General features: G+C 40.2%; 1 protein-coding gene across 1 annotated transcript in view; it reads left to right on the top strand.

The window, feature by feature from the left end:
• Window positions 1-341: 341 nt before the first annotated feature.
• Window positions 342-11854, top strand: part of LOC140230718 (uncharacterized) — a 28010-nt gene continuing 16497 nt past the window's right edge. Inside the window, exons 1-4 of the mRNA XM_072310858.1 lie at window positions 342-1064; window positions 7564-7801; window positions 8552-8613; window positions 11623-11727. Coding sequence (XP_072166959.1) covers window positions 842-1064; window positions 7564-7801; window positions 8552-8613; window positions 11623-11727 — 628 coding nt within the window. The 5' untranslated portion in view covers window positions 342-841. The remainder of the gene's footprint in view (window positions 1065-7563; window positions 7802-8551; window positions 8614-11622; window positions 11728-11854) is intronic.

Here is an 11854-nt window from a genome sequence, read left to right as displayed (position 1 = left end):
TTGTATGATAAAGATTTTGATGTTTTGAAACGTTGCCTGTCGCTACAGCCTTTTTTTCTCGTTTCACTCCACCCTTCCCCCTTTTTTCTTTTTTTTTTCTTTTTTGTTGTTGTTGACCTCTTTGTCTGCGGGGCATCCACCCTCTAAACCCTGTTTTGAATTCCCCGATGTAAAGTTCCTCCCTCTGACTGTACCTTGGGAAGTGGATCGATGAAAGGGAAAGCTCGTTCGCGGGCTATTGTCATGCATACACTGTGCTGGTCAAACACAATAGCTTTTCTTCGGGAGGAAGACCGTTGACTAAAACTTGGCTCAGTTAAACGACGTCAACACGGAACAGGTTGTACATTACCGACCTGCAGCGTCGTAAATACTTAACTTTCTCGCATGAGGATAAGATACAGTAGTTCTTAGATTGATATTTTACATGATGATTCTACTAGGAGTGTTGAGCAGACCTTGGATGTGTGGAAATGTATAGCACCGAAATCAAGGAGTTTCATTATGCGGAGTATTTAGAAAGAGCGCATCTTTCGTAATCACCTTTTCTCGAAGCATTAGTCATCGTGGGTTTGGACGAACCACACCTATTACTTATAACACACAGGCGTATTGTGTGTGAGAGTGTGTGTGCACGCATGTTTACTGAGAGGGTACGTACAGACGTACGGAGAACAACCTGTGTGCGCTTCCCACACACTTAACCCAGTCCATCGCCGCAACGCATCCTTTGCATTCCACCCGACTGTATCACACAACCTCGAGCAACTTCAGTTTTGGTGGCAGTTTCTCATGCGGGCAAAAAAGCCGCAGTTGAGTTGCGAGTGGTAGCCATACAAACATGTATGCTGGCAACATGTTGATGGAAGTGGTACAAAGAACTGTTCTCCTGACATGGTCAGTTCTTCTTTTGGCGGAGCAAAGTTGGGCATACAGCGGTGGGGCACCAATTAGTGCATGCAGTACCCTGACTCCAGGTCATCCATATACGCCCCAGACGGCCGCCAGCCCGTTTACCATCAACCCAAAGGTTCAACATTATGGACCAAGTGCCCCTATAACAGGTGAGAGGAATTATGGAAACAATTAGTTCTATATTAGTTTTTGAATAGACGACAGCGTTTAGATAACTCACCCGTGTCACCTACTGTTTTCATTCATTAGTCATAATTATTTAAATTTAAATGGAAAGAGTTCCTTATGTCCCCCTCCCCACCAACTTAAACAAAATAAACAAACCACCATTCCCCCTTACTAATAATAAACTAAATAACGGTTATGGGAAGTCTTCCCATAAATAGCATAACCTTTATTTAGTCCATTATTAGTATAAAAAAATAAATAAAAAAATAGCAATCTATCCATTCTGTGCAAACTAGTGAGGGGAGGGGGACATAAGGAACTCTTTCCATTTAGATAAATATAAAGTAGTGTACATACAAGTATGTATGTATCCGCGATGTTTTTGTTTGTAGATTTCGAAAACTTCGATTTGAATTCTCTTTGATTTGGCGTTTATCTCTTGCTATCCGGTGAGTTTCTTGTTTAGCACCAATACATATCTGGACGGCTTTTCTTTTTATTTTTTGCCTCATCTGCCTCAATTTGACCAAATTTACGTTTATACGGTCTTGCATTTTCAATCTTTCAAGGACGAAGAAATATGTTATTTATGATACGATACACGGCACTGCACAATCTCTATGTCTTTTGATATAAATTTTAGTGATGGGCCCTTACAGGACTTGGAGTAGGAGTACCCGTGGTTTGGCCTTCTGGAGATGAGTCAGAATATCCATAGGCCCTATGCGCGATGGGAATTTGGGTATTCAAGTCTTTAAAAAGAAAGAACAATGACAATCTTCCGTCTATTGACAGTGCTTTTGGAATCAGCAGTCGGCGATCCTTATGTAATTTCAAACATTTTTTTTTTCGGCTTTTGTTGATAATTATTGATTTGTTATTGATAACCAATGATTACGCCGATGCACTTTTCATCAAGCTTACAGTAGTAGTCTCCGGGATAGTCAAATGAATGACATTCTGTGAAGATGAGGTAAGCTCGTGATTATCTGTTCTCGATATCAGTAATCCATTTTTTTAATTCCCGCAACTTATTCCTGATGATTTTCTCGTTAGCATTTTCCATGCACTGTGGCTATTTTGTTACCATATTTTTTCTCTATCAATTCGAGTATTGTAACTCTTGATCATCAACAAGTGGTGAGCAGCAGCAGCTTTACCATTAATAGAGTCAGTGTTCATATTTTGCTTTTATCAGATTTTTCGTGTCATATTCTAGTGGTTTTCATATGATTCATCGCAGCAGAGAATTCATTTTAGGCTTTTATGAGTAATGCATCAGACATCATCAGATAACCATATTGTGAGAGAAAAAGCTGCCAGTATAATGGTAGAAAGGTGCGGTACTTTTTTTTCTCTCTCTTTCCATTACTGTGGGGAATTCAATGAAGCGATAACGAGCCATCAACACAATGGCGTTGAGCTTTCTCCAGCTGAGAGCGAGGGATGGGTGTATATTGGTAAAAAAGCTTCGATGCATGAAAAGGGGTGACTTCTATAACACAGGTGCGCTGCACACAGACACAAACACGCACAAAATGTCTCATAACAACCGATATGTGAGTAAAACTTTACAAATACCTTTGGCACGCCAAGACGAGTTGGCTACTGAAGCGTGGTTACAACGCTGAATCACTTTATACTGAAAAGAACTTTATATTATGCATTTACAAAAGAAGAAGAAGAAGACGCATATGAAAACGCTTTGGTTTCGTCATAACGTATTCATAATCGCACCTTGCTGTAATGGAGGCGGTGGCTTTGCTTGTTTGTTTACATAACTGTTCTCATTTTTTTTTCCTCAACTTTTTCTTCAACAGAGGTACTGCAAAAGTTAAAAAGGATAGCGTGCGGTGCGTGAGCGCAGGCACTGAGTACATCTAATGTCTATGTATGTTATGAATAGAACTGCATTCATCAATAATTATTAATGTGGTCCGTGGGTTTTCATCTTTCGGTTCGCTCCGACGGAAAAAGTCACACAGCCGCCAGACGCCAATTGCGTTGATACTCACTCGGTGGGTCTGTAACTTGGATACAGCATCATATTCCATCTGATCACGGTTCTCTTACAATGTACGTCCCATCGTCTGCAACATGTAACACTATACAACTTACATACTGCAGCTTTGTTTCTTATAGTCAACCAAAGAACCAAGTGTGTACGTGTGTGAACGCGAAATGAAGATCGATATTGTTCATTAAGCCCTTTGTTGACATTTTACACGGAGGTGTAAGCCTACATCATCGGCATGGAGGACACACTGATATTACATGACACACAATGGCAGACATCCTACGCTTAGAACCGAGAAAAAAAAATGTGACGACATCAGGGTTACTTCCAGCTTAAAGCCATTGCTCACGGCTTAATGCTGTGAGAAAAGCGGAACTGCAAACTTCGCTCCTGTTCGGATTAAAGATGGACGACCGTTTCTCAACTCCATGCAGTCACCACGGAATACAATGTCTGTCTGGAGTTACAGTTTTAAGGCGTGTCAGATAACGCGAGTCTGACACACTTATGATTATATTCAACGAACTCTAGAGCTACGAAGATGAAAACTTGTAGAAATAGGAAGTTACTTTTTTAACCTAATGGACGGTCTACACATGGAGTTCTAAGTCCAACATTAGAATTGAGAAGTAAGATCTGTAGTTTTGACGCCACTCATTTCGAGCGTGATATCAGCTATCGTATTAGAACTTTTCACCAAACCAGAATGTATCTAAAGAAAAAACTGTGTTAAAAAAAATAATAACACATTACAAGGGTGTTATATACCTTGGAAATATACCTTGGAGTAGGCATTTAAAGTTAATAACTTATTTGCCTCTCGTTATCATCAGGACGAAGAATCCAGATTAGGACACAAGTCTAGTGGCGCTGTACAGCAGTTGATGAACATGGACAGGCAAAGGACTCTTCTGGGTCAAATTGGTCTTTCCTTAACGACCAAAATTTCGACAAGTTGGACTGAAAGTATTAATTGATGTACTCTCCACCACAGCAGATGGGAGGTTGTTCCATTCATTAATACATCTCTGAGAAAAGGATCCATGTCTAAGCTTTGAGTAAACTCTCTTCTTGGCAATCCTATATCGATGGCCACGGGTTCTACTATCAGTTGGATGGTCAAAGAAGTGTGCCGGATCAAGTTCATCTAAGCCATGCATTATTTTGTACATCTGAATCATATCTGCTCTATGGCGTCTGTAGGCAAGAGATGGCAATTTGAGATGTTGTAATCTCTTCTCATAACTCAGGTGTTGTAGCATCTGTATTTGGCGAGTTGCTCTACGTTGCACTTTTTCTATTTTTGTAATGTCTTTTTTCAACACTGGATGCCACCCAATTGAACAGTTATTGTGGTGTATCACTGGAATCCTTAATTGCTAGCACAGACGTGACAAGGTACGGCTACCAAAAACACAGACATCATCGCACGCATGTAATGTCAAAATAGTTTTTTTATGATAGAAATTAAAATGGAATGTAGTAGGCCTACAGACTGTTTGGATGTCTTAGTGCTAAAACAGGAATGCTGCACCTCATCCTCATAATCTCGTCTGGAGAAATTACTATCCCATCCCCTGCCCTATCCACATTGCAATATACCCTCATGAAAATAAGTATGATGACACCACATGCACAGTCCTAATTGCCTTGAAATTGCTGCTCCTCAATTTATGTCTCAATATTCTACACACGTGGCGAGTTGTTGTAGCTGCAGTCAGCACAGGTCAGCGGGGTTATACCTCCCCAGCTTGTGCCTATTAATCATCCGTGATGTATGTACGACGTTGACATTGAACTCCAATTCGAGCGGAGGGTGTTTTGTCCGCTTATCAGTTTAATGATGGTCTGGGCGTCCTTATACCCGCATCAAAAGACTAACAGGTCATGATTATCTTCTTCCACCACGCTATTGACATTGTTGCCTGTTTGGAGACCAGACTGTCCCAACTCAAAGCTACTCTGATTAATGAGTTTGCGCATCACGGACATGGTATGGCACCCAGCTATCTTGTCCAAATTGATGTTACCGCCTAAACAAATACTGCCGATCAGACAGCCGCGTCAAAACAGTTTTAGGGGTTCATTTGGCTAGATAACCTGGTTCGTCCTGATGACAAACCGGATTTTATGTCATCTTCACAGAAACTGGTTAGAACAATATCAGTCTATAAACCAGGGCATAATTTACACACATTAATTCTGTCAAAGTAATGGATACCTTACGCCCTCTTTAGGAAGAGCAGTATACGCAAACACAGACTTTAAGAAATTGGATAATGTGCCAAGTTCCTAAGGGCTTACATTTCGTCGCCATATGCTGCTTTTTTCTCTTGAATATTGCATGCAAATTATGAGTAGCAGATGGACTGTTTCGTTATATGATGTATTCGAATTCGCTGCGTGCCTTGTTCACAAATGTTGCCCTTGACAACCACAAAGCTCACCAGAGGCTTACCCTACATAGTGTAACTAGAAACAATGACGTGAATTCCTGCCGTAATAGAAACTTGATCGGAGGGAGTATAGGTAACCGAATAATGATTCGTGACTGGGCTGCAGGAAAACAAGCAACCATGCTGTTAATTCGCAAAGGACTAATAGCATGGAACTATAACAACATAACTTCATGATTAAATCATGGACCATTGTGGTAGAGTCCATGATTAAACAAACTCAACAAATGTACATCTGAAAACACACGAATCTATTTCCATAATGCGCACATGAGTTAGTTTTATCCTTGTTGTTTTAACGTCGTTCAGACAGCCTTGATGAGTGTCCGAAGGCGTTTATCCCGCCAATATGAAAGACTTTCAAGTGTTATCTTTTGTTTGGCATGGTATAGAAGTCAACAACAGCTCACTATCAGTGTCGTCACGTATGGAGCATGCGGCATATGGTTCACACTGAATAGTAAAAAGCCTATCGACACGAACGTGTGTACCAATCTTTAATTGTCAACTTGAAATCTCGATAAATTATGGTAGATTCGGATCGTTGGAGTATCATCTATGAAAAAAAAAATTGATAGTCTAGCCTGACCAGACGCCGTGAGAACAGCGTCTGATAGCTATATGTGTTCACCGGGGCGGAGACTGGAACGAGCATTACAAGACTAGTATACGAATGGGGGGGGGGGGGGGGGGGGACAGGAGAACAGCGGCACATTACGTTTCGAACATGGTGTTAACGCAGCATTACAGAATTGCAGATCTGTTGAGAACGAGAATAACAACAGTATAAAAGACAACAACATTGAGCGTCACAACAGGTGCGAAATACTGTAGTGTAATGCCCATAACAAAGTTGCCATAGTCACGTGATAGAGCTCGCTAGTGAAAGGGTTACCGAACGTAACAAAAGTGTATTACCTGGCTTATGAATAGAATACCGAAAAGCGAACCTGCCGAGCAAGCACCTTACTTGACACGTCATCAGAAAGGAATGCGGCGGTCGAAATAATGGGAGGCAATGTCAAGGGTTACGTACTGATCGGAGACCGTCTGAGAACGTTGGACTACGCGGAGCTGTTATAAGAATGTTGCAGTACTCTCTTTCTATTGAGCAATGGAAAGTGTTTCATTCACTACTAGTATTTATGTATAGTAAATCTCAGGGCTGCGAGAAAAGTGGAAAATCTCTCTCTGTGTATATTCATGAATGTGAGTTACTCCAAATTATGTGTGGATTTAGTGATGGCAAAAATATCACTACAAACACGCATATGTGAATTTTATGTAGACATCATGTATCATATTCGCCATTATTGGTCTAATGTTATTACATTGTATTACATAAACCGAATCCACACGTTCATTTGGAATAAATTTCTCCCTTTTTTTTGGGGGGGGGGGGGCAGTGGTCCCTCAACTATTCATATGGATGCAGAAATACTGTGTAGTGTAACCTACATAAAGTGGGAACTATACACATTTCTTTTTTTTAATGAAAATACGTTTTTACATTTTTATTTGCTCACGTTATGGCGATTATTCCCCTGCCTTTTAAAAGAAGTAGCCTATCGATGTAAATCGTTCCTTCGTTTTGCTACATCGAAAATGAAATTAGATTGAATTCTCTTAGAATTTTCTTCATGTCGTTGCCCTTGCTATGATAACATCGTCGTGCGATGACGCCACATGAAGCTAACCATAATTTTGAAATTTCATAACTTTTAACGGATCTTCCGATATTCCTCCAACATCACTGATGTACACTACCGATATAACTTCATTTTCTTTATAATATTTATTCTGTCGTTGTGATATCCCCATGTACTGCGTGTAGTGATGAGAATGATGCAACCTACATAGGCTATACCATGCATGTACACATGCGCCCTAATAAATGATGAAGAAAGCCCTTCTGACCAAATCAGTTACAATACGCGTTCAAAGAAATGATAGCATTATATGGATCATGATCATTGATATCTTTATTGATCATATTTTTTTTTTCAGTGACGCTCAACGCCACGACGGGGAACTCCTTCAAGGGATTTATAATTCAAGCACGTGCGGTTGGTACGATCACACCCATCGGGATCTTTAGTTCATACGACACGACCGAAGCACAGATACTGAACTGTCCCGCCGATTTTCCCGCCAATACTCTAACCCACAACAGTAATAGGGCCAAGACGAGTATCACATTCTCGTGGACAACTCCGAATGGAATAGACGGTGAAATTGAGTTCATGTAAGTTTTGTTTTACTTTACAAGTATGTGTCGTATTAAACAAAGGGCATGAAGGTGAAAACAGATTTGTTTTTCTCTTTACAACGACACACTTATATACTCAAATGACTTATTCACATTTGCTACCGGAATTCTGATGTATACCAAGAAGTATAGGCTTTGAAAAAAGACTGGATTGTAGTTTTGGTGTTTGTCTGGTATGGCGATTATCAAATTCATCAAAGGAAAAAAGAATATTTATCTGCTTTTTGATGATGACATGACCGTTCGATGATGTGTCCATTGTAATGGCAATGTAATGGTTTATAACCAGTCATTTCTAGTTTAAACCTAAGAATGTTCTTTTCGTCAAGGATACTGTGACAGGTCTTAATAACAGAGCGTAAATTTAATCGCACAAGATTTCAATGAGTCATCTGCATAACAATGAATATCACACCGGTATTCTGTGAACCATTAATCAACATGACGAGGTTATCTTTTTCTTCTTCTCCCTCCTCCTCCTCCTCCTCCTCCTCCTCCTGACCTCCTTCCCTTTTGTGTTCCTCCTTTGTTAAAAAAAAAAAAAAATCCTTTTAAATACAATTCGACTAGGACAAAATATTGTGACGTTCTAAATTGCAATCTCCGTCGGGAATCCTTTTCGTAGTTAGCTTCGTAACCGTACCTTCTGGATTTTCTCGTCAAGTATCGAATGGCATGTTATCATAATCTTTAAAACCGTTTTCTTTATTCGTTACTTTCTTTTAGAGGATCATTTGTGCAGAGATACAACACATATTGGACTAATGTAAGATCGTTTACGTTAACGGGTAAGTGTCCCTTTCGTGAGCTTTACAAAATTGTAAATATATTATACATCATTCTATACAGACATAATGATATAATTTATACAAACATACATATTCAATTGTGGCAGTGAAGACAAGGGATGTCGCACGATGCCAGCTAGCTGTAGTAGGAGCTTTCAACCTTAGGTTTTCCTCAGCTTTATAGTCTTTTTATTACGATACAAACATGGATGGAGTAGAAGTCTTGAGCATAACGAACCATAACAGAGTAATGAACACAATGACTTGAGTGCTGATTTCAACATTAACTGCTATAAGATATATTTTGCCCAAAATGGCAGTTACAAAAAATACAACAATGGAAGACATACATGTATGGTACTGTAAATTAACTTTGTATAATACGTACATTGTGTGCGTGCGTGTGTGTTTTCTACTGTCGCACTATATTATGTGCGGAGGCTCCGTCACATTGTGTATTATGAGGGATACCATGGAGAGGTCTGTAGCCTTGCGGTTGTCCTCAACTACATCTCCGTTTCCATGTTGTCACGTAAACAAAGAATATGAAGACAAATTCGATGCTTGTGTAAGTGGAAGGAAAGTAATAGAAAGAAAAGCCGGTCCTACCCTTAGAATCACAAATGGTACTTAATGTATATTCTTTGCCTCGTTTGTTAAGCACAAGGATTGACTTTCAGTGTGTGTATGAATGTGAGAGATTATTCGAACGTATAGCAGATCATGGAAGATAAGAACTATGGGGAGATATGAGTATTAAGGATTGGCTCAAAGATACTGAAGTATATTGTCAGCTCTTTTAGTAACAGTGATTTTTTTTTTTATTCTCGCTTTGAGAGGAACTGCATTTTGATTTCCTCATCAGCGCAGGGGTAGATGAGTCATATCGAAACACGGACCTCGCAAGTTTGCAATGCAGTTTACTTTCGTCACCATTGAGAGAAATCTAGGATTTGCAAATATTGTGCGTGTCCTTAAAATGGGTTTGCTAGAAGCGTGTATTGTTTGGTTGTTGGTTAATATGGGCAGTTCTTTCGTTGGAAAAGAAAAACTGGGTGCGTCTCGGTGCAAATCCGCTTAGATGTTTGTCTTTGAACACCAAGGGGAATCTTATATCCATATTAATGTTTCTTAGGTTTGTTAGGGATGCGGCCGTATTTGACCTCTTGTTCAAAAAAATTATTATCAGTAGCGTTAGTAAGTTCGGTTATAAAAGACTCTTCCAAGCTCATTTCAGCTTTATCGAAATATCCGAGATACATATCAAAAAGGTGCATTAACTCTAGAAACATAAATGCATTTCGCGCATTCTCACACACCAATCGAAACGAGGGTTCACCCCTCTCCTTTTTATGTTGATTGATCGACGTGAGTGAAAGATGTTCATTATTATTGTTTAATCATATACACGTATATTTGCGTATGCGATTACCAGCGACGGTGTCAAAAGAAAGAAAAAGAGTAGTCCCCAAAATAGGATGTAGATGACCTCTGTCACGAAATGACTGTCCTTTAGGTTACCCATGTTTAAACTCGACTTATCATTTGGACATGTCTTCTTGGCAATCCGATTATAGCTGGTCTGATTCCCTTTGCTGTCTATAAGGAATGCGGAACTCACGCTGTAGTGATTTTTCATTACACACTGCAGAGCGTAGGACTACTGGGGGAATTGTCTGGCCATGTCGGTGGGAAGGAGAAAAGGATTCTATCATACATACACACACCCAAATAAAATCAACCAAATACCAAACTTTGATTTCGATTTCAATCGAAAGAAAGGAAAATAAGATTCCCCGCGCAAACGGAACGAAATTGGCATGCCCTTATTGACGTTAAATGTGCTCGTTGTGTAATTTAAACAGAATTGGTCCAAATACTAAGAACACTGTTTTGTATTCAGACGCCAGCAGTCAACTCGTTCCGACAGTCACTGGGAAGTGAAATGAGGTGTATTAAATTCACAAGGAAATGGAGAACGGTTTCATAATCCTTTCGTTACACATTAATTTGGCAGACATACAGGCAACTTGGGGACCTGTGAGATTCGATGCTCATCATCTCTCGCGTTCAAGACTTTTACACTACTTTTCTGTGCCCCAGCCCCCCCCCCCACCCTACCCTCAGCAGTATAGTCTGACACTATATCGTGTAATTTTGTGAACCAATCCCCCCCCCCCCCCCCTTTCCAAAGAAAGAAAGAAAGAAAGAAAAAACAATGAAGGTCCCACCTATTTCCTAACAAAGACAGTTAAGGAGTGGCTGAGAATGGCATGTTGACATAGTGGGCCATTCTTTGTTGCATCTTTTAGCCGGTGCGTACTGTTGATAAAGACAAAATCGTTCACCCAAAGAATAGCACCAAAATCTGCACGGAGACATGAACAAGCAAGAATGAGTTCAGAGGTCACATGATGTCTCCTTGGGTCTGACCAAAGAGATTCAATGTCTTTTTAGATCGGGCACGCTCCCGGGAGAACGGTCCTTCCGATATTTACTTACGAAGAATGTGAAAATGTAGAAGCTTCGTGTTTTCATCTTACTTTTCCTCACGCCCCCATATTATCTTTGGCAGAATTCACACACGACTAATGTTTTGAAGTTTCTTGTTGCTTCTGTAATAAGACGATTGTACACCCGAAAGTATCTCTGAGTGACATCGGCTGCCAGTTGAGAGAGGCCATTTTCAACACCTGTAGTATCTATCTTTTTTTCCGCACTTTTTTTCCCCCAAAGATATGGTTTATGAGATGTTCTACCCCTTCGCTCTGAATATTTTGTAAGTTTGTTTGTGTGTTTGCTTGTCTGTTTTGTTGTTGTTGTTGTTGTTGGTTTTTTTTTTTGTAGAGAGAGAGGGGGAATCTATCGTGTCTGCAATGGCTTGTCATTTCGTATGTGTGGCGTGCGAGATGTGAGTAAACCAATTCCTTTATAATGGTATGTCCCTTAAGGAACAGCAAAGAGTAAGAGCATTTTCTTGTGTTTTATTTTCAAATGTGATGCAATTAGATCCTTGTAACCCGTCACCCTGCAACAATGGTGGAACGTGTAATCGGGTATCTGGCGGGTTCCACTGCAGCTGCGCCAGTGGCTTTACAGGGACGGTGTGCGACGGTGAGTTATTCGAGCTGTAGTTCTTGGTTACTCCGCCTTTACCTTGGAAAATAGTATGAGTTCAATCAAACCTGCTTTAGCGGCCACCTGTCTATAGGGGCTACATGCAGTATGCAGTCACTGAAAA

Source organism: Diadema setosum, chromosome 7 (genome assembly GCF_964275005.1).
Source record: "Diadema setosum chromosome 7, eeDiaSeto1, whole genome shotgun sequence".
NCBI lineage: Eukaryota > Metazoa > Echinodermata > Echinoidea > Diadematoida > Diadematidae > Diadema > Diadema setosum.
The sequence above is the reverse complement of the archived record's forward strand: the minus strand, read 5'-3'. Positions and strand labels throughout refer to the sequence as shown.